Here is a 23,259-nt window from a genome sequence, read left to right on the forward strand (position 1 = left end):
TTGGAGTTTTTACTAAATCCTAACCTGGATGCTATAGCTAGCTAAATTAAGACAAACCTCCTTCATATTCGATATGCCACTTTTATTTTCATTTATTTAATTCGTTTTGTGTGACTTTAAATTAGCTCCCAAGTCAAAAAACATTTTCCTAACACCCTTCTTTCCTTTCCCATGCTTTGATTTTTAAAACGCCTTTTAGCAAGTAGTGGCACTTATTTTCCACTCATCCACGTGCATTGAAATTAGAAAGTTATATAGAAATGGGATTGTGATCCATTGAGATTTTTTAGAAAGTTATATAGAAATGGGATTGTGATCCATTGAGATTTTTTATCCTAATTGAGAATTGAGATACATTATAAACCATTTATTTTTATTAAATGAGTGGTCCAGAATTCGTCACATGGAAAATATTTTTAGATTAATTAATTATGAAAGGGCATAATAGTAATTTCATGATACATTTTATTCAATAAATACTTTTTTTTTAAAATTTTAAATTTTTTTTAAAATTCTTATAAAAAAATTAATTTTTTTTGTCATCTACATATACAATTCATGTCAACTACACACATATAATGTCAACTATGTGTACAATCCATGTCAACTACATATACAATTCATGTCAACTACACACATAATGTTAACTACATATACAATTCATGTCAACTATAAGTTGTTGACATTTGATGTGCAAGCTATTGACATTTGGTGTGCAAGCTATTGACGATAATACCCCCGAGTTGACATAATCTATATGCAGTTGACATTTCAAAAATATTGTGGATGAGTGGCCGAAAATGCATCTCAATTCTCAATTAAGCTAAAAAAATTTCAACCTAACATGACCCTATAGAGATGATGATACTTATTATCACACTTTTCTTAGTATATTCATATACTAAAAAGTTTTATGGTAGGTATAATTAACACTTGGATAAAAAATTATCAATAAGCGTTTGTGGGATATATAGTGATTTATATCCCATGTTAAATTCAACTTAACTAAATACTACTAATACATAAAAAATAAAATCAATGAATTGAACCCCATACCATCATCAGTATACCAAGTCAATTTGAATAGCTCAGCCACCATATATGCATGACAATTTAAAGTGACCTAAACCTTTGCTTTATTCAACTTCTACCACTCTCTCCATATAGCCTTTTCATATTGCTAGACATAACAAAATTATAAAATTATCTAATAAACAAAAATACATAGGAACCCACCCACCACCCACCCCTACTTGTAATCATTTTAACTTAGTCTTCACACTCCCACCTATATTTCATATCCTCCCTTTTCCTCTCAAAATCAAAGACTAAAACCATGGTCTCGAAACTTCACCACATACTCTCAACTCTCCTTTTCCTCTCCACCATTCTTGATTTTCTGCCGGCGGCGACGGCGCAGGAGTGCCCGTATCCGTGTTATCCACCGCCCACGGGCCCCGGAACCGGGCCACCGGCCACCACAACACCACCAGCATCCACCACACCTCCCGCAGCTCTCTCCCCTCCATCTTCGTTCACTCCTCCGGCGGGTTACACCCCGTTTACTCCGCCGTCGCCTTACTTCTCCGATGGGGTGCCGCCGCCGCCAGAGCCAATAGTGCCTTGGTTCCCATTTTACTACAGGAAGCCACCACGTAAAGATGAATCTTCATCATCAATTCGAGGGTCAAGAGACCTTGTCTTCTTTATTTTACCTCTTCTTCTTGTTTTCTATTATTAATTAATTTGTTTCTTTTTCAATTTTCATGTTGTTCATGTATTATCCCAGGATCGTTTATATCTATGAGAAGAGATATAGCTTGTTTTTATTTGTGTTTGTATAATTAATGATCAAATTTAGTGCAACTGCTAATGTTAATTGCAACAATGCAACCTCATTTTTTTTTCTCTTTTTTGGAGTCATGTATTTCAACAATTATTTGTGTTGAATAAAATTTCAACATTTTTAATTAAAATTGTGGCTCTAGTCAATTTCAAATTTTCGTCTTTACCTTTAGGTGGAATATTTCACCACGTATACATGATTTCATCATCAAGCTAGAAGATTGTTTGCATTCGTTTTAGATACTGATTTGAGAGACGTATATGGGCCACTATATATATTGGCCCAATACATTAACATGATTAAGTGATAATAACGTGACAGGCTGGCCAATTGAATTTTAGCAAGTTTATAATTACTCCTATGTGGCTATATATATGTCCTTTGTTGACTCTTAGGATTAAAATGGCCACTTTTTAAAAGGTACCAAAAATAATACTAATATACTTAATCGCTTTTCAGGCCATTCATGTCCTTCACAATAATTTAAATTACGGTATTAGAGATATGGTTTTATTTGAGGACGGAATATTATTTTGAAAAATATTGGCCATAAGAAAAATAAAAACACAAATGCGATTTTTTTGAAGAGATGGGCCAAATTTACATTAGCAATATTTTCCATCATACGAAGGAAAAGAAAGGGAAAGCTCAAATAAATGCACCATATTTGATGTAGGTTATAGTATGTCTTACAAAAAAGTGGGGGCTCCCCTACTTTTTTTCCCCTCTAAAATTCCAAACAAAATGAGAGATCAACAATGACAGGAAGATAATAACATTCTAACTAACCACCTATTTCGTCCACTTTCAGTCTCTATAATTGTGGTAGAGACTAATAGTATATCATTACCCTATTAAATACTACTCCCTCCGTTCCGTATTAATAGAAGCATTTCTTTTTGGCACAGAGTTTAAGAATAGTGTGTTAAATGATTGGTGAAAAAAGTAAGAGAGATGAAGAGAGAATAAAGTAAAAGGGAGAATTACTTTTTGCCAAAAATAGAAATGACTCAATTAACTTGGAACTTCCCAAAATAGAAAAAATGACTCTATTAACATGGAACGGAGGGATTAGTATATGAGAAGAGAAAAGAAATGGCAATATTCAGACAGTGGTTCCAATAATCGACAAAGACGTCCAGTGTAAGAATAATTAAACCAAGCAGAAAATAGATAAAGCATTTTTGCAGTATAATCTAATGACAGAATTGACAATTTTAAAAGTAAATAGATATATGAATCCAATGTTTGTAATAACTAGACTTTACATTACACTAAAGTAGAATGAGATGTAACTGACATGTTAGATCTTATGGCCTTTGAAGGGACTTTTCTCTTTCTTTCTTCCCACCAACCTGCTGGATTGCAGCGGGGGACGACGGACTGCTGTCCGACGTTACTGTTGAGTGGCAGCTCGACGCCGGTGCTTGATCTATATTTGTTTTTGGACCTGAACACCCTTTCTTCGTGCCTGCCTTCGAGCTTGCTCTCGATCTCTCAGATATGTTGCTACTGCTTAAGCATTTTGTCTGTGCTCGTCGTGGTTTTGTGTTTCTACCTACGCCCTGCTGCAATGTCTAAATCCAATCATCAATCAGTATTTTGTTCTGAAATTTGTCAAGCGAGGAATTGACAGTGACTTGTCAGTTTACCTTGTTTCGATCTGGCTCGCGCTCGACTCCATAGTAAAACGAGGGCAGTGGCTTAGCCTTGAAGTTTAAGTTTTTCCGCAGCTGCTTGATCTCAGCTTCTGTTTTTTGCTACAAACACAACGAAACAAGGCCAATTTGTTACTTGAGTAAGAAAGCTGCTATTGAGCTTATAAAGATCAATACTGTTACACATCAAAGGTTCATTACCTGAACTTTCGCCTGAATTTTACGCCTCTCTGCTTCTCTTGCACGAATCTTCTCCTCTATCTTCATATCAAACTGAGACACAGAGAGAGAGAGAGAGAGAGAGACTTCTCAGCTACAGAAGTAATAGACTATCGTAATGCTATATTATTCAGTTGACAGAGAAAAAAACTAGCTTGCCTCTTTCCGTCTCTCTGCACGTTCATTGCATTTGAAACTGAACCTCGGAGTATCCTGCTTTATATATCGTTGAGGCGCACCAGCTGAAGGCTTCACTCTACTGGTAACTTCTCTCGGGGCAGAGGACAGAGGGACCTGAATTCTATTGTTTTTCGAATCTTTGTCACCCCTATGAAAAATACAAGGGGAAGAAAATGGCTTAGTAATGACTAATGATTTATGAGGCATCTAATTATGTAACCAAGAATCTCAATATATACCTTTTGATATCATCGACACCTTTTGCTTTTGAGGCAGGCTGAGGAAAAAAAGTGAAAAGCATTGATTAACAACCAAGATTAGAATCCAAATATTCCCTTTCAAGATGGAAATGTCAAAATAACTAACGAAGTAAGATTCACAAAAGTCAAGCCAACCTCGTGTTTTGGAAACTTCTGCTTTGGGTTTCTATCCTGAGAAGTAGCTTGCTTAATCTTCTTCTCTGCTTCCAAACTCATCCGAGCATTGTATACTACTTTACTAGGTCTTTTTTCTGAACATTTCGACACTTTCTTGCTGGATGTGTACCTTCTAGTCTGTGTAACACTAACTCGGCGTATCAATCTAGGCTTCACATGTTCAGTTTGTGATGGCACATTTTCCTGCATGAATTATCCTGTTTTAGATCGATCTGCTATTTTAAGGGTAGTGTAAAGATTCATTACTAATTAGCTATCAGTCTCATTTTTCCATTTTATGCCACAATTAACCATGTTTGAACAATCAAATTTACTACTATGACAACAAATATGGAAACAGCAAACCTCAGAAGATGAAACTCGTTGGCCTTCTGGGCTGGCATATCTATTTTCCTCAGTTCCGTGATTATCACTAAGCAAGGCAATGGCTGGTTTTGATACATTTATTGTGTCGGAATTAGCAGCATCATGATCAATGGCTTCTTTCGCTTCTGTCTCTAATATGGAGTCCATTGACAGCACACTTTCTGGTTTATCACAATGCTCCTCTTCCCCAATCCCACGTTCTGAAAAACAGTCGGAATCTCTAGCATTATCACATGAATACTCAACTGATCTAGAAAGTTCTAAACAGTCGGAATCTCTGGCGTTATCACATGAATACTCAATTTGACCATCTAAACTCGATGAAACAGATACTTCTCCTTCTCCTTGTTCTCTCAAATCATGCTCACAACTATCCGGCCTTTCGTCACGTTTAGGCGAATGTGTGTGAGTAAAGTCATCATCATAGCATCTCTTCTCCGATGCTTCATTATCACTAGTATGGTAATCTGTCTCAGTACGACTCCCAGGCGAAGAAAGACCAAAAAGCCCCTTCTTCCTAAAATGGGCCTCAAGAATAGCTTTCTTCTCAGTAACAGAACCCGGCTTTGAGCATTTTTCAACCTCTTCAAGATACTTATTGTGAGAGAAAGATGACCTCCTCTCCCAACATAGATCTTCAGTCTCAAACCTCCCAAATGATATTGATCCCGAAAGTAAAGATTCAGCCTAATTATTCAGAGACAGGAAAATTAGAAATGCCCAATAAACCTTTGATAGTAAAGTGTAAATCTTGCTATTTTTCTACAAAATAGATCAACAAGACTCTCTCCCGTAGTCCAATATCATCCATAAATAACCACAATGCACAACTTAGACAAGAAAAATCTCACTAATCCAAAATCCACAATCATAACAAAACAACAGCAACTGCAAAATGCGTATATTGCATGATTATACTTCAATTTTCTCTCCTAATCTCAAAATCTCAGTATCAGCTACACGATTCGTCTATAGCAACTAGTAAAATTAAATTCAAAATCTCAGTACCATCTCCACACGCACTACATGATCTACCCACCAAAACAAACAAATTCGGATCAATTCATTGGATGCATAAAAAAATTCCAAAATCCAACTGTTACCTTAAATTGAAGTCTTGCCGGTTCTCCAATCTCACCCGCCATTTCTTAAATGCTCAAAATCATAACCTTTCCAAGCATCTGAAACGCCACGCCCAAAAACCCATCACCCAAAAAACGCAATATGTATATCATAACATTAAAAATCAGAACTTTATGGAGAAATCAAACTCACAGAAGAATTCAAGACCAGTAGGTGGAAAACCCTCGGTGCGACCCTTTTCTGTATTTCTAGGGATTGAAAACGATGCAATTTGTTGGCTTTTATATCATGGAAATGATTGAGATTTTTATAAGATTGAGATTTGAGTTGAGACAGAAATGTGATGGGATGCTTGAGTGAGCTTCTTCGCAGCGAGTTTTTTTTGTAGCAAGTATTACATGATCATGTGCCGCTGCCATTTTCTTTCTTTTTCTTTTTGTATTTTTTCGCTGAACTGAATTATTAGTGGGGCCACGTTTTGATGTGGTGACTGCCGTAGGATGCGTGTGGATCAGACGGCCAGTAATAGTTGAATGTGGGTTTTGAAGGATCTGACACGTGGCATCATGTAGAGGCCTGTTTTTTGGCGGTAATTAATTGGAGTTTAGAAGATGAACGTGTGATGATTAGTGAGCTTCGGAAACCAACCTTAATTTTGAAACAGTCCCTATTCACATTGTAAGTAGTTTACAAAATATTACTACTAATGTCTTGTCGCTTGATAATCAATAATCAATTAGTCATAGTCTTAATTTTTGGTGCCCAACATGACATGGTGTGTAGGAATAAATAAGCCTAGTTAATTTCTGTATAGGACCGAAATGAATGAAGAAAATTTATGTTCGAAAACTGAATTACTGAACCGCGGTAATGGCACTTGTACAACGACGTACAAGCCTTTCTACGTTATTTTCAACTTAACACGTTCATTTAATGGAAGGTGTGTAATCAGTTTATTTTTCTCATTGCTTGTAATTTAAGTGGAATCTATAAACGAGCTACACCGCCAACTCTAATTAAATGCAATTATGTAACTACTACTATAGTTTTCCAAATTTTAATGAGAAATTGTAGATGGAGTTTTATTAGTATTGACTAATGGCTAATAAGTGAGTGGTCCAATTAACTTAATAATGTGAAGACTTAATTTCAGGCCTCTAATGCATCTATTCACCAAAATTTATCGACTTACATCCGACCTATTGCATCCCTATGCCACAGTCTTGATTTTAGATTCTTACACAACTCCAATTATCAAATTGATGGTAGTCCCAATAATTCAATCTCTTAATCTTTGTCTGCACAAATTGGTAGCAGAAATACACAAAATATGTTATCCCCATGTGGAAGGAATAATACAATTTCGATGTATATATAAATTCAAGGAAAGTGGGCTTCAGGTGCAAGTGGCAAAAGATTTGTAGCGACCCCTCTTTAAAAATGGATTTTTTTGCAGAAGCCATGTGATCTTCCTTAACTTCGACCATATATCATCAATTAGATGTAATTTAGCTACAAATTGATTAGTAGTGTTTTAAAATAATTTAGGAAAATGTAACAAATTTTTTTATTAACATACCGATTTCTACAGCCAATTGATTTTGAATCACATGACATGCATCTAATTTCTAACACTCAAAACTCATTAGTGCTCCCAGACTCCCAGACTCTAGAAGCACTCTTGATGAAAGTTGCAGAAGCTTTAGCAACTTCTTTGAGTGGTTTGTCCGTAAATCTGATCAAATTGCAAACAAATCCACCCAACATTGCGCCAAAAATTGGGCCAACTATATATATCCAAATAGTTGTATGTTTGTGCATGATCAAAGCAGGTCCAATTGTTCTTGCATGATTCATTGAACCTTCAGAAATCGGCCTACATCAATAAATAACAATGTTAACATTTGAATTACATGTTTATCACTAAATACATTACTACTAATTACATACCCATCGATAAGAACACCGATTAGTAAAGTCATCCCAATTGCAATTCATGTCATTTCTCCAATCTAAAAATAAAAAAGATACAAAAATTAGATAAAGACAGATAATTATAGTCTTAATTTATTTAGCTGAGAATGAATTCTTACAGCTCTGTTGTCCGTGGCAACGTCAGAAATGACGAACATCAAGAGAAACGATGCGATAAACTCCATCGCAAGGGATTGTGAGGCAGATCCCACTGGTGTAGTACCAAAAGAAAATTGATCATCCACATCTAGCAAAAGGTGCAATGTCCCACTTGCAAGAATTGCACCCAACAATTGTTCTAATATGTACAATGGTACCTACAACATCCTTTACTTTTAAAAAACAAACATATTGATATCATGAGTTATATGTCACATATCCTTTACACAAAACTATGAGATATTAGTAGAACTGATAAAAGTTGATCAGATCGAAGCAGATGAGGGCATCCACAATAGGGCGCCCTAAGGCGTGCCACGTCAGCAGTTTTATCCTCCTACCCCCCACCTGCAATGGGGCGCCCTAACAAAAAATTAGAAAAAAACTTCATTTCATATATAAAAATTAATACATTACAATACGAATTAAAAAAAATACGCAAACTCAACGACGGCGGTTACGGGCCCACACTTCTTCAATCATGTCGTTCATGAGTTGCGCATGGTCTTGTTGGTTGCGCATTGAGGCCTGTCTAGCTAGAACCTCGTCGAAGCCCGACGGCAATCCTCTAGCGGGGGGCTCGGTCGCCGTGCTGGACGAGCTAGATGCACCGTCATTATCGTTCCACTCGGTGCGCTCGACTATCATGTTGTGCATGATAATGCACGCATACATGACGTCGGCGATGATTTCCTTGAACCAAAGACGAGCCGGCCCTGCCGCCTCCTCGCGCTGCAGTTCGAGTAAGCATTCTGCCATGGCCTATTCAACGGCTGCATCTAAGGCTGCCGAGGTCTCCGAGTGCGAACTACCCGACTCCGAGGAGCTAGAACTAGTGGTGTCATCGTCGTGGTTCATTTTGGTATGTGAGATAGGTAGAAATGTGAGAGAGGAGCGAAATGAGAGAGGCGAGATGTTCGTATGAACAAGTGAATGAGAAACGAGGTTTAAATAGAAAAAAAAATAAAAAACGCGTGGCATCGTCCGCGACCATCATCCGCCGATCCAGCAATGGGGCGCCCGATGGCGCGGACGATGGCCTATCGTCCACGCCCATCGTCCGCCGAGCCCACAATGGCGCGGACGATAGGCCATCGTCCGCGTTTCAACCGCGGACGATGCATCGGGCGTGGGCATAGGGCGGGGACGATGGCGGGCACCCACAATGGGGCGGACGATGGCACGCATCGGGTGTGCCATCGGGCGTCCCATTGTGGATGCCCTGAACAAAATTTGTACCTGTTTAATGGGGAATTGGCGAAAAATGGCCATAGTAATAGTGACGGCCGGGTTGAAATGTACACCAGAGATATGACCTACCGAATAGATCATGACCATGTGATTGTACCATGAATTTTATTAAGAACAACTGCACCACACCCTATAAATATCAAGAAATATGTTCCAACTGCCTCGCAATAACCTGATTCCAGCATTAAATTAGTAAAATTGTTTATTCTATGAATCTATATGCATGATTATAAATAGGTTTAATATAACCTCATACTTTTTGAATCATAACAACAACATTAGCTGAGGTGCAGAAGGTGGGTCCATCATCCTCAACATTTAAACTTTTCCCATATTGTTCCTCTGTTGATCGAACACCGCCATCTTCAAGCCCATCTATACTTCGGCCATGCGCAGCCATTTTTTATGATTTTTTTTTCAATTTCAATTTTTTTCCTTTTTTATTAAAACTGGTTAGGTTTATTGGAAAACCATAAGAATAAGAAAGAATGTGAAAAGAGATTGCACTGAGAAGTTAAATTAATAGTGTGGTGTAATCGAATAAAGCGGAGATGCGTGTATGGTTATGCTGATTTGAAGAATGGCTAAGGTCATTACTGTTTTTGCTAACTTATTTTGTGGTTAGTATTTCTACATATAGTAATGCTCGAATATACTGTGATTAGTGTCACTGTTGGATTATATTTATCCTACCAATGTTTTAATGTTTTTTTTACTCAGTATAATTATATTTCGGTAAATAAAATGTCTGAAAGTAGTATTTACTTCCCATATATTGTTGTTTATGACGCAATATTGGGTTCATGTACTAACGTTATTAAATTAGGGCTCGTATATATGATGTTTGCAACCAAAGTAAGTCGTGATAAAATGCCCAATTATTGGAAATCCTATTTTAGCCCCTAAAAACAAATTGCTTTTGGATGAACCCATTTTTTAAGGCCTTTTATTAGCCCAAGCCCATTAAGTTGTAATTCGCCAGTCCTATTATTGGGTAAAGGGGGAATGAAATGTTACATACCTTATCTAAGCTCCTTATGTGAGCACCACTCTCATTTGATGTACGTTTAACGTTGTTCGTTTCGATTTATATATTTAGTTTGATTCTAATACATTAAAAATGTTATTGAAATTTTTAATTTTACAAAATTCATAAAAATAAAAGCTCGATTTGCTCGTTTATTAATTTATTTGAAATTATAAAGAAAACGAGCTTTGATTTTTATGAATTTTGTGAAATTAAAAACATCAATAACATTTTTAATATATTAGAATCAAACTAAATATATAAATCGAAACGAATAACGTTAAACGTAAGTCAAACGAAAGTGGTGCTCACATAAGAAGCTCACATAAAGTATGTAGTATATCATTCATCTTGGATGAAGAACACTTCAAAAAATAGTAGTACTATATTTTTCACTCCCAAAAATAATAAAATAATATAGCAACAAACATCAAAATTTGGAAAAATAAACATGGATACAATTAGACATATTTTACCTGATCAAGGAATAGAAAATCTATAGAAGTATAACAATATCACACATCTCTATAAAAAAAACTGAAATCACTATATAAGTTTCATAAGTCAATCCATCTATAGCCCATTAGTTTTAGCATGAAATCCTATGGATTCTATCGTATCAAAACATACTCAAACATATTTTACCACGAAATTGTAGCTAGTGACATACTCCTATATAGGATTAACTCTGAATAGATTGGACAAGAATAAATTTGCAGGTCCACATACATATATTGTGAGTTATAATTCACTGTGTTAATTAATTGAAGATGAAATGTAAGAAGCCAAAATCACATGAGCACAGGACCACTCCCACCCAATCTTGTCAGAAATAATGGATAAGAAGTGCAGAAAAAAAATGAAGAAATCCAAATTCCTCAAACTGGACCTACACCCAGTTTTGAACTTAAATGATCACCCCATTTCTAGCCACATGTTTACGTGTGCTGGACCATCTGCCTGGTCAATCTCAAGCCCATATTCCCCTGTTTGACTTAAACCCGGTTCATCTTCTCTTACACACGTGTACCGTCCGGATCTTGTTACATAGTACTACCAAACAGAAAAACGCATCCTAAAATATGGGCATATTTGGTCTATAAACCCCAAACCAATTCTCTCATGCCCGATGTGGGACATTGAGAGTATAACAGATCATATACAATTTGAACACATTTCTTCTTTGGGGGAGAGAAGATGGAGCATGTACAATCTTATGTACTACTAACCTTTAGACTTAAGTAACACGGAAATACTATTAACAATAAAAGAATGAGAGAACGAATTAATTTGTCATCATTGAAGAAGGATTAGATGAGCTAAAATGGAAGCCCATAAAAACATAGGCTCCCCTTTAGGTAGAAACCAAAAATAGCTAAAAGGGAAAATGAAAAGAAAAAATGAGATAGAAAAAGGAACAAAGTGCAAGAGGACCCATGGAAACAGTAAAAGATGCATATACCAAAATGTGAATGAAAGTTGTATTGTCATAAGATGGATTTGAAAAAGCAACTCATTTTTTTCTGTATAAAATGGTCCCAACCCATTGCTGGCCCCCTCTAACCAGACCATGTCCGTTGTTCACCCTACACTGACCATGACCTCTTTACATATACATCTATATATACAGATGTGAATGTGTGGCTGTGTGTGTTTTGTCTCTGTGGAGCTTTTACATATTCTTGTTTGCATGCACTTGTTCCAGCTCGTGCTTGATGTGAACGAATCCAGTCGAGCCTAGTCGAGTCGCATGCCATCATTCTATTTTGGCCGTGGTTTGTTGGTCGGGTTGGCCGAAGAGCTTTTATTTTGACCATTACTTTACTTGTTTGTCTAAGCTCAGATTAATACAATGTCATTCCATCTAGAGTGGAAATTAAAAAAGGTGTTTATTGAATTTTCTTGGTCAAATTAAACTACTACTTGCATGCTGTCTTTGAAAAATTCATTGTAATAATATTTTTTTTATCGGTAGAATTAAATTATGTGTAGGGAAATGGGATCCCATGCAAGACTTTGATATATCATGTGAAATAATTGATGGAAACAATAAGAAGAAAGTAGAAATTTAGTGTCACTGTGATACATGTAACCAAGGAGAGTGGTTAGTTTCGGCTAGCTTTGTAAATTTTGTGAGGGTCCATTTTTTTTTCTTTTTCCCCTTTATACATAGAGAATCCATAGACTTTGTGACAAAGTTTGCCTTCAAACTCAGTCCCTACACAAGCTTGGAATACTCTCCATTCAATAATTCATAAATCCAAAGAAATTTTAATATAGTTTTGCAATATTATTTCCTAACAAACCAAGAAAGACTCTAAAATCTCACACGAACATGGTATGAATATGTCCATGTCATGACCAACTATACCATGTTGTGTCCATGCGCATTGTAACCATTATTAACTTCACAATTTCTTGCAAAACTTTGCGAATTTTTGAGAGGTTATAATTTGGAGTTATATTTTTTTCTTGAATGTGGTAAATTTATATGCATATAATTAAATAGCGTGATCAATTCGAATGTGACTGAAAAGGAAAAACGAATCTAGATGGATATGCATATCCATACATTTATCTTTTTGGTCCAAATTATTGCGAAAGAAAGTGATTTTGATTGATTAGTGATTGGTCACTTACCTTAACGTACGAACCATTTCTAAACTATTATGTTTGGACTAACTCAATCTATTTTACTATTTTAGACCAAATACTAAAGACAGCTTATTAGTCTATTATTAATTTCTTAAGCACTCTGCAAAATGGTACGTCACTAACAATGCCTTATGCATATGTTTATGTCCATATCTATATTAGTGAATTATTTAACCTAGCTAGATTATTAGATTATGATTGATCCCTTGATCATAAGCCAAGCCCAATACCCAAACTTCTACACAAATATATATAAGTGGAGTATGTTATATGCACATTTATGGGCTCTTATGCAAGGTCAATTGTGGAAAAAAGAAAGACTGTAGCACCATAGTAACAACCATGTATAAAAATCACACCATTTTAATTTATCAATGACGTCTCGAAGAGAATATTGATAGTACGTATGAAAGCAAAAGGAGAAGCATGAAAACAAGGGTATCAAGACAAGAAAATAGCATAGCAGTGAAGTTCCTTGTCTTCTACATAAAGCCATATTTATACTGGGTCTGACCCACTAATTGCTTGAGTCGTATTTCTTTCTAGGCTATCCAACTTAATTTGAGTCGTTTAACTTTTTGACAAAATTAGAAATTTTGATCCCTAATTAACATTTACTAATTGCGGTCCTTATTTTTTTAAAAAAAATCAAGCTAAAATACTTCTCTCCATTCTCTCTCTTCACTCGTCGGACAGGCAGCAGTGTGTCTCCCTGCATATACCTCATATTTGTTTCTCCTGATTCTGCAGAACTCAAATCCCACAAGCTCCAAAGTCAACTCTCTCTCTCGGATACATTTCGGTGAAATGTAATCTATCTTAAGGGCCCGTTTGGTTGGCATGATTCTCCAACATAAGTTTGAAGTTTGTAGACTCCAATAGTATGTTTAGGGATGGAGTTAACAATCATACCCAATTGTTTGGTTGAACAGATTCATATCCCCTCTCAAGTAAGAACTCTGTTTGGTATGGGAAGCAGAAAGTGTAGATAGCCAAACGTAATGACGTTTTTATCCTCGGTTATTTGTAAAAATACCCAAATTGGGCCTCTTTATCCCTAAATTGGGGATGCCATGTTTTAGCACCAGCAAAACCTAGCTCCCGCCCACGCATGAAATTGTGAAAATTGACGCGAACCTTGTGGAATAGACGCCGGCGACTACACATTGACGCTCCACCGTACCATCGCTCGCCTCGGTCATCTGAGGTATTTCATAAATTCCGTATGTGATGGTATACCTGTGTGATGACATTTGGAAACCACTGGTCATCAATTCATGGCCTAAATGTTTATGCTTGAACGTTTTCCTGTCTGTAGAGTTATGTGGGTGAACACGGCGAATGCCAATTAATTAAAAGTAGGATATTACAACCATTAGTTTGGGTCCAACCGTTCAGGTTGAGTTGTTTGATGTAGTTCGGTCAATGTCATTCTGCATCCGTAGATATTCACCTTTTGTGTTTGTTAATTGCTTTGATGCCAATAATACCAGGATCTTAGTATCCCAACCGTTTGATTTAATGGCATCTCAACACCGCAGCGGTAATGGCAATCACGGCAGTCCATTACCAGAGGGTAATGTCTTCATTTAAGCTCCATTCTTGTGTGTATTAGCGACGACCGTCATAGATAACTGCTTATTCGGTGCAGGTAGCTCGGACATGGTTCCCAACAAAAGCGTAACAGCAGCTGGCGCACGGCGTTGTTGGACAGAACGCGAGGAGACGATTCTTATGACAGCTATGAAAGAGTTGGCTGCAACTGGTTGGAAGTCCGATAATGGGTTCCGGTCAGGTTATCTAACCCGTGCTCTGGAGGCCCTGAAACGTGAATTTCCAAAAACTGATATTGTTGTTCACCCTCACATCAAGTCGAAAATCACCACATGGAAAAAGAATTACTATTCTCTTATGCAAATACTTGACCGTAGTGGAGTTGGTTTCAATGCGGACGGCGACTACAAGATAGACATCGATGATGAACAATGGGCACAAGTTGTGGAGGTATAACTATTCTCATTTTGTGTATGTTTATATAGTAGTATGGGTTTATGCATTATCCAGCTGGTTGTACACTATGTCATTGGAGTTTTTGGTTTAATGTATTTTCAGAAAGACAGCAATGCCAAGTACATGGGGAATAAGTCGTGGCCAATGTTCAGTGACTGGAAGGAGATTTTCGGCAAGGACCGTGCTGATGGGCTAAAGGGCATGGACACCGGGGAGGCTGTTCAAAAGATATATGGTTATAAGGCTGATGTTGGTGACAGTTCAGCTAAATCTTCACCAATTACTTTAGATGAACTATTCCCCGATGAAGTTTTCCCTGGCGGTGTAATGCCTGAGATGGTTGATGAGAGCACCTCGGCACCGACACCTTTGAGAGTACCTACAAGGGTACAGAAAAAACTACCGACAAAGAGGAAGGCCGAGGACAAGATGGACAGTGTCCTTGCTTTGATGAATCGCATCCATGAAGACACCAACGATCGGTTGAAGGACATATCTACACGAATTGGTTATGAGTTTGATCTAAGCACAAAGAGAACCGAGGTCTTCAACCAGCTTAAAGGCATGCCCGGGCTGACCCTCAAACAACAATTCTATGCGGCAAAAAAATTAGTAAAGGAGCCCGAGCTTATGGATCTCTTTAGGGGATTGGATGAATGGGCACGGCCGGCGTTTGTGCTTGATCTCCTTGAGACAGATCGAATGATTTGACATTGATAAATTATGTGGCTTTTGTGTTTATTTTGTTATCTATCGTAGTTAAAACATTATGCTATGTAACTACTTAGGCCGGCTGCATCAGTAAGAACTATGAAAACTACCTTGGGGATGGATAGCCATATTTTGAACTAACGGATTATACTATTATCAATCCAATATTTGGTAAGCTAATTTCTATATATTCTGAATTGCAATTGTAATGTTTATGTGATGCGAAGCATTGTTTGGTCTCATTCTAACATTCATTTAGACACTGGCTGATGTGCAACTCCATTCTTGTCAACTCCACAAAATACGTGTTATCGATAAAAGGCAACGTGTTATAGAAACAACTACATTACACAAGCAGTGGCTTTACTACATAATGGACACAGCGCACACCAAAGTAGATTTAAGGTACCAAACCATAGAAACTAATAGCATAGGCGCACCACACGATCAAATTCACCAGCCCCTCTTCAAGGCCGATTAAACCACACATAGAACTGGATGTCTTGAGCATCGACGAGCTTAAAATGGCAACGAACGCCCGGGAACAAAGCGTTAGCTTCTTTGAATCGACGCCATCCATGCTTGACCCATATCCTACCCTTGCTATGCTTGAGAAACACCCGCCATGTCTTCCCATCCACCAGAAAATGCACCATATTCTGCTGAGGCGCGGCACTGGCGTGTACGTTCCAGAAGTCGGCCGGTATTTCTATTGTGCGCTTGATGTTTGATGTGGTCAGTTTCAATGTCCATGTGGGATACGCATCATCGTCAAGCGCACCCCGCTCGTCGTCGTACTCACTATCCTCCGCCGACTCCGTTTCCACGTCGGATGGGGCATGATCATCCGAAGAATCAATGTCGGGGTTGTAGATCTCATCGTCAAGATCCTCTTCGTCCAACTCTAATATACAAATATTAGGTACGTGATTAGATACATGCACAAGTATCGATGAAGGAAAAAAGGATGGATTTACAAGATACTGACGGGCGAGATCGCTGCGAGGTGGGCACCCGGTCCCCGACTTGTATCTTTTGACATGGAAAATCCCCCCGTCGACAAGGGTGAAGGTAAGTATCTCTCCATGGCATATATTATTCCCACGCCGGAAGTCAGCCCATCCAACGCATAAGTAGCACCCACTCGCGATATTCAACAAACGGACTGGCCAACTGGATCCATTTGGCATTACAAGTCGACAATCAAACGGTAGATTTTCCGCGTGTTCCGCAACCCATTGTGGAGGTAGTCGCTGCATACAACATAGATTTGGCAAAGAATTTTAGTTTAATCATAATGAACTAAATTAAAATGGGCGCAGTATATGTCATATACCATCTCCTCTTTGTTGCGAGCGCCGGAAAACACTTTGATGAAGGAAGGAAGCTTATGGTAGGCGTCATACGAGTCGTCGTATGCCATAGATAGGTTCAATGAAGTTGCAAGGCTACTTTAGTATGTGGTAGCTTATTTATTGGTCTTCGTTACCTATCAAAACCCACCTTATTTACAACCAATGACATGATTTGTCATTGGCAAAGCCTGCCAAAAGGTGAATGGGTTGGTTTGCAATTGATGAATGTATTGAAAACATCAGCTGTCCAAATGCAAACAGTATGGTTGGTAGTGGGGTGGAGTTATTGTTAATGAATCTACGTCAAAATGTTGACGTTTTGTTACACACACGAATTAACCAAACCAAAATCGCGAATTGTAATGGGGTTTTTTTTTTACTTTGATTCTATAAAAACTATCGAGCAATTGTGTGAACCAAGACGAATTCAGTTAAGTGTTGCAAAGATGGGCCTTATATCCATATCCTACTTGACAACCATTAACCAAAAAACAACAAACATTAAACCCTTTGATCACCTAATCAAGAGCACTTGCATTGAAAATTTTGCCGAAAAGGCAGGTACACAAACCGAACATAACATACGCGCACACGCGTATCACTAAGCCTTCACACGGATTAAGTTATTACATCCAACAATACTAAGGACGGTCAAACCAAACTTGAAATTGTGGAGCAAATGCATCAACAAGCTTGAAGTGGCAACGCACCCCAACAACTATATTGTTGTCGTGTTTGAAGCGAGTCCACCCATGTTTCACCCATAGCTTCGTCGAATTGTGTTTTAGAGTACATAGCCATGTCCCACCTTCGGTTGATAGATACACGCCTGCATGTATTGCACCGTTTGGGATATGGCGGCGCCAAAAGCAATATGGAATCTCCAGACGACGATTGATGTTCGTCGAGGTGAGTGTAACGGCGAATGTAGGGAAGCCGTCGATGAGTAGTGCCCTGCTATCATCCACATAATCGTCATCAAACGTTGTTTCAGAGTCAGTCTCAGATGGCACGTAATCTTCGGACGTTGCGAGGTCCATTGCATGGCTACCTTCCCCATCGTCTTCGTCGACAACTACAAAAAAATGAATGTGTGTGGTAAAACCAAAGGTGAACAAACTAAATGAGTTGAATTTAGATTACCGTTGACGTCTCCTTGCGGGGGGCATTGAGTTTCGCTATTAAACCTTTTAACGTTGAACATTCCTACATCTACCAAAGTGAAGGTAAGTGTATCGCCGTGTAAAACGCCGGTGTCACGAATAAAATCTCTCCATCCGGAGGAGAAGAAGAACCCATGTCCAAGCTTTAGAACTCGCACTCTATAACGCATTCCATTCGGCCATACAAGCCTGCAATCGAACGGTATGTCATGGCCGTTAACCCCAACGAAATCGTCTAGCAGTCGCTGCATGAAAAAGTTGACGTTCAATCAAATCCGGGCCATCTCTTTCATAATATATCAACACATAAGGCCACATACCATGTCATCATGGAATCGCCCCTGGTGGAAAACCGTCATGAATGCAGGGATTCGTTGATAGTCAGGGCCGACGTTCGGGACGGCGTGCGGACCATCAGCTGCCATTTTGGTTGAAGATAGTCGAAAAAAGTTGTCGTAATAGTCGAGTACAGTGTAGAGCGTTTCTAGCATGCCGGGTACATGGTTCATAGTGTGTTTTATACTGAAAGCTACAGCATTTGTATTAAAGAGAATGGGTGAGGAAGGAGGTTAACATTTATGAAGCTTGAACCGGTCCTTGACCAAAAAGTGTTGCCGTTTCATGCTACGTTTAGTGCAGAAAATAGTGACCAGCATTTATGATGGCTTAATAGGTGATTGACCAAAATTTAATAAACACCCTTGGACAAATGTCACAGTTTATGTCAATGAAAATTGACTGAAAAGGTTGAAGGGGTTGGTTTGCAATTACTTCATGCATTGAACCGATGCATGTTTCCATACGTGAACAGGGTGGTGGATGAAGTGGGGTCTTTATGATATTGTTGTGCATTTACTACAATGTGAAGAAGTAATCCCTATAGTATTCAAGCTACACGCAACACTTTCATGATACATGTGGTGTTATATACATGATATGAGTTAAGCTATGCAGCATAGGGGAGGTACGTGGTATCGGCGGTGTAAGTTAATTTATGTGGGAGGTGACCGTTATCTACCTTGATGTAATACGTATGGACGCACTAATGATGGAGTTGTACCACCGTGCCTTTCCCCGGCTATAACAGAAGGTGCCACGTTCAGAACACATCGAAAGAAACTTCCCCCCCAAATACTCAGCAAATTGGATCCATGAACAAGAAAATCCCTCCGCAATCAACGTTTTTCTACATGGGTAAATGGACCGCAGCGATGGATACGTTGCTACTCTCTACTGTGATCAAAATGCGAGCTGGCCGCGCATCGAATGATGACTCCGTGACTGAAGCGGAGCTGAATGAGGCTTGTAAGGTAATTAAGCTTCGCTTTTCGACTGAAATAACTTGTGCCGATGTTGTCAGTCGCTTGGAACTACTCCGGGTTCGCTACGAGACGTTCAACAAAGTTGTTAGCACACCGGGAGTGCGTTGGGACCTTGACGACAAGCTCATTGTTGCAGACGAATCAACATGGATGTTTATGTTCCAGGTATGACGTTGCGAGTTACATGTTGCATAGAAGTATCATGCCGCAGGCTACTCACATAACCGCGGTGGTATCCTTTTTTTTTTCTTCAGACAAACCCCCTTGCAGGAGCTTACTATTACCGAGACGAGGATGAGTATAGCCGCTTAACAACCATGTTTGGGCTGCATGGTGTGAAGAAGGAGCCGGCAAAAGAAGTGATTACCATATCCGACACCACTGAGTTGATCGTGATAACTGATTCACCCGTACCGTATGCACCTACTCGTGGGAAACATGGTCATTCGCTGGCTGAGCAGGAAGAAGTGAATTCTCCCTTCATCGATCCGCCTACACTTGTGCGCCGAAAGCTTTTCGATGAACCGTCAATGAATTATGCCGAAGTGTCGTCTAGCGTGGATGCTGGGCGAGTTGGGAGCTTTAATCAAACTCAGACGTTACCGGTGAAGCAGTTGTACTCATCGCCTAACGGCTCATCGTGCGCGTCTTGGAGTCCGGCAGCTGCATCGCGCAAAGCACCCCTGTAAGCAGCTGTGAGGTTCACCGACCCATCTACATATCTTTTGTTACCGTAGTACTAAGTTGTTTCGTACTTTAAGTTGCCTATGTGGTCGTTGATTGGAAGTGTAACTTCGTTGTAATTATATGTTCAAATGTGGAATGTACAAGGCGACTCATATTTTGGAGTACTTATGTTGTTTATATAAATGTTCTCATGAAATGGCTGTTGTTTTTGGATATTAAGCTTGGCAACATGTCATTGAAATTTCGCTTTATGCTAGTGATAAATTGTCAAACAAATACGCAGTACATAAAAAACAATGTGTTACTATACATGTAATGACATAGTTGGATGCAGAAGTCAATCACACGGTATTCCTCTCAGCCCACATTGCAGCAGCAAGGTCGTCCCTCTTCTTCGACCACATTGGTGTCGGCGCGACGGTTGAGATAGTGGCCAACACAGGGTCATCGTGATCACTCACATACCCGTCGTCATAGTGAACTCCTAACAATTCCTCGTATGGATCCACCTCCATGTGAGTACGTATAAAATTGTGAAGCAAGAAACAAGCAATTATCAAACCCGTTTGGACCTCGATAGGATAGTAGCTTGGGCTGCGAAGAATTCCCCAGCGCATCTTGAGCAATGCAAACGAACGCTCAATCACATTCCGTGCTTTAGAGTGCTTCAAGTTAAACAATTCTTCGGGTGTTTGAGGTGCTTGAGTTCCGTTACCCCACTCCTTCAGATGGTACCGAATGCCTTTGTACGGGGTGATGAATCCTTCGCTGTTGGCATACGCATTGTCACATAGGTAATAGCAATCTGCAAATGTGAAAGCCCATGAAAAGGTTAGCTTCAAGCCTGCCCTCGTCACTATAGAGTGGATAACAAAATGTTTTACCTTTGGGTACTTTAAGGCCGAGAGGACGGCTGATTGCATCACGTAATACCCTCGAATCACCTGCGGAACCCTCCCAACCTGGCAGCACATAAATGAACCGAAGTTGGCGATCACACACTGCAAGTGTATTTGTTGACACTTGCCCCTTTCTATTACGATAACGTGGTGTGTCAGCAATAGGCACTCGTACGTGTATGTAAGTCCCATCTAACGCTCCAAGACAGCCCTACAACAAAAATTGAGCTTCGGGTTGTCACTTCCATGGCAGTGAAAAATCAATATTATGGGGGCGTACCTATGTCACATACCTTAAACCACTTCCATCTTGATTCCGTGCAGTCATCGTCAACCGGTTCAGGTTTAACTAACAACAACTCATGCAAACTGAGCACACCACGAAGCACCATATGTGTGTATTTAGAAACTGTTTCAGAAGAGCGCATGAAATCGTGGCCTACAACCCGTGTCTTTTTATGGTGTGCAAGAATGGACAAAAACATAGCAACTTGTTCCTCGACGGTTACAAATTTTTGGTCTATTAATCCAGTGCGATCACGCAGAATTCGACATAATTTACCGAAAGTGTTTCTATCCATACGCAGATTGTCTAGACATGAACGATCAGAAACCCGGGTAAGCCTGTCCAACTGTTTTACATGAGCAGGAATGGAGTCAATCATTACCTCTGGGATCCCCCTTCCACCCCGTTTCCTTTTATGTGAATTGGATTTGGCCACAGATATAAGCATGCATACAAGGAGCATGTTTTGCCTATGGTTTCTTAGTATTTCCTCAAGCAAAATCAGTAGCTCGATTGGTTCCTTAGCATCCACCTATATGATCATTTATCAACAAGCTTACTTAAATGCTTCACACACAGTAGCACAATAACAAATGACAAACAAGCACAGCAGGAGCATCCACTTCACATTGTCATCACAAATGCATAACATAGATATTTTAATCAACTACATTAGGTGATTGTTTAGTGCATATAACCTCTTAGCATAACAAGGTAGATAAATAACTCAAATTAGGACCCCATACGGACTTCAAGCGTTTCAGTAGCAGCATCAAATCAATACAGTATATGCAGCAATATGCATGGCCTCTCGCTATGCATACCAGTCGGCCAGTTACAAACACATTGTCAAGGCCTTGGGTATTCAGGAGCAAATTCTATAGGTCGGCTTAGTTATCTCAACAACAAATCTCTGTATGCAAGAGCGCGATAATTAGCAATCAAATCAGTTAACATACGCACTTCAATCTAGCCAGTCACACCATGTGAAATCAATTCAATCTATTAAACAAAAAAATACAGTATATACAAATGGGTTTATTCAAAGCAGATGAAATCAATTCAATCTATTCGAATTTGCCTAAACACCAAAGTGTGTATTCATCAACGTATGAATCGACGTCTGGTTAGGAGTTATGAGGAACTAACCGGCTGAACAGCTTCGTCGTCGGCCATCGCTCCGTGGCGATCGATTTACCCAGGTCGGTCGTTGCGACCTATACGAATATACACAAATGTGGAGTTAGAAATTCGACTTCGATTGAACCCATCTCAACTGACTCCACACGCAAACACCTACAATACTCAAGAATTTTCGCCGATCTGCAATTGTTGGCTCAATATGGCAGTGGGTAGATGGGGAAAGAGTAAATGAAGGGGTATTGCAGTAAATGAGCTTGAAATTTGAAATCTTCACCATGTAGGATTGTGCACAATCGCACGGAGAATTGCCGATTGAGTTATCGGTATTTTGGCTCTCCGTAACTCAAACTGTGTCGGGTAATTGGATGCCACCACCGGGTCACAAAGATTGCTAACATGCCAACCAAACATGGAGAGTAGGGTAGATAGTGAGGAGTAACTATGGCTAACATGCCAACCAAACGAGCCCTAAGATAATATGTTAGGTTTGAGAATGAATAATTATTTTTTAAATCCTAAAATAGCAACCCACGATACTATATTTCTTATATCCTATTCAAAATAACAGAGTTTTATTTTTGTGAATTTTCATAGTATATTTTTCAGAAGGAAATATATTTTTTTATACTTTATTTTCTATCTATAACACATTGAATAACAATGCATAAAATTATATGCAGAAAAATAGATAATTTGTTTTGAATAAACAAAGAGAGTATAATAGACCATAATTATGAAAATACCATTATAAAATTATTCTATATAACATAAGAACAAAATACTAAATGTCCATTTTTTTAAAATAACATGAGATTTATATTGAGTAGT

General features: G+C 38.8%; 4 protein-coding genes and 1 pseudogene across 5 annotated transcripts; 1 reads left to right on the forward strand and 4 right to left on the reverse strand.

Annotated features, from left to right (window-relative positions):
- Positions 1-3,054: 3,054 nt before the first annotated feature.
- Positions 3,055-6,183, reverse strand: LOC121752346 (protein WVD2-like 7). 2 transcript variants are annotated; one of them, XM_042147365.1, is made up of 9 exons: positions 5,982-6,183; positions 5,810-5,887; positions 4,686-5,393; positions 4,299-4,523; positions 4,143-4,180; positions 3,883-4,051; positions 3,706-3,777; positions 3,499-3,606; positions 3,055-3,414 (listed from the first exon to the last, which is right to left on the reverse strand). In XM_042147365.1, the coding sequence occupies exons 2-9, from the start codon at positions 5,849-5,851 to the stop codon at positions 3,157-3,159; spliced, it is 1,620 nt and encodes a 539-aa protein (XP_042003299.1). In that variant the 5' UTR covers positions 5,852-5,887; positions 5,982-6,183; the 3' UTR covers positions 3,055-3,156. The 2 variants fall into 2 exon arrangements, with proteins under 2 accessions (XP_042003299.1, XP_042003298.1); XM_042147364.1 differs by having other exon boundaries at positions 3,055-3,423.
- Positions 6,184-7,424: 1,241 nt separating this feature from the next.
- LOC121752583 lies at positions 7,425-9,573 on the reverse strand (annotated as a pseudogene).
- A 4,993-nt stretch (positions 9,574-14,566) lies between these two features.
- Positions 14,567-15,686, forward strand: LOC121751654. The gene is made up of 2 exons (XM_042146452.1): positions 14,567-14,859; positions 14,968-15,686. Exons 1-2 carry the CDS (start codon positions 14,590-14,592, stop codon positions 15,574-15,576), a joined length of 879 nt encoding a protein of 292 aa, XP_042002386.1. The 5' UTR covers positions 14,567-14,589; the 3' UTR covers positions 15,577-15,686.
- Positions 15,687-16,043: 357 nt separating this feature from the next.
- Positions 16,044-18,519, reverse strand: LOC121752584 (B3 domain-containing protein At4g34400-like). Its single transcript, XM_042147708.1, has 4 exons — positions 18,415-18,519; positions 18,075-18,339; positions 17,740-18,006; positions 16,044-16,480 (listed from the first exon to the last, which is right to left on the reverse strand). The coding sequence occupies exons 1-4, from the start codon at positions 18,517-18,519 to the stop codon at positions 16,044-16,046; spliced, it is 1,074 nt and encodes a 357-aa protein (XP_042003642.1).
- Positions 18,520-20,444: 1,925 nt separating this feature from the next.
- LOC121752585 lies at positions 20,445-22,464 on the reverse strand. Its single transcript, XM_042147709.1, has 3 exons — positions 22,438-22,464; positions 21,296-21,820; positions 20,445-21,065 (listed from the first exon to the last, which is right to left on the reverse strand). The coding sequence occupies exons 1-3, from the start codon at positions 22,462-22,464 to the stop codon at positions 20,445-20,447; spliced, it is 1,173 nt and encodes a 390-aa protein (XP_042003643.1).
- Positions 22,465-23,259: the final 795 nt, after the last annotated feature.

This window comes from Salvia splendens, chromosome 10 (assembly GCF_004379255.2).
Source record: "Salvia splendens isolate huo1 chromosome 10, SspV2, whole genome shotgun sequence".
Classification (NCBI taxonomy): Eukaryota; Viridiplantae; Streptophyta; class Magnoliopsida; order Lamiales; family Lamiaceae; genus Salvia; species Salvia splendens.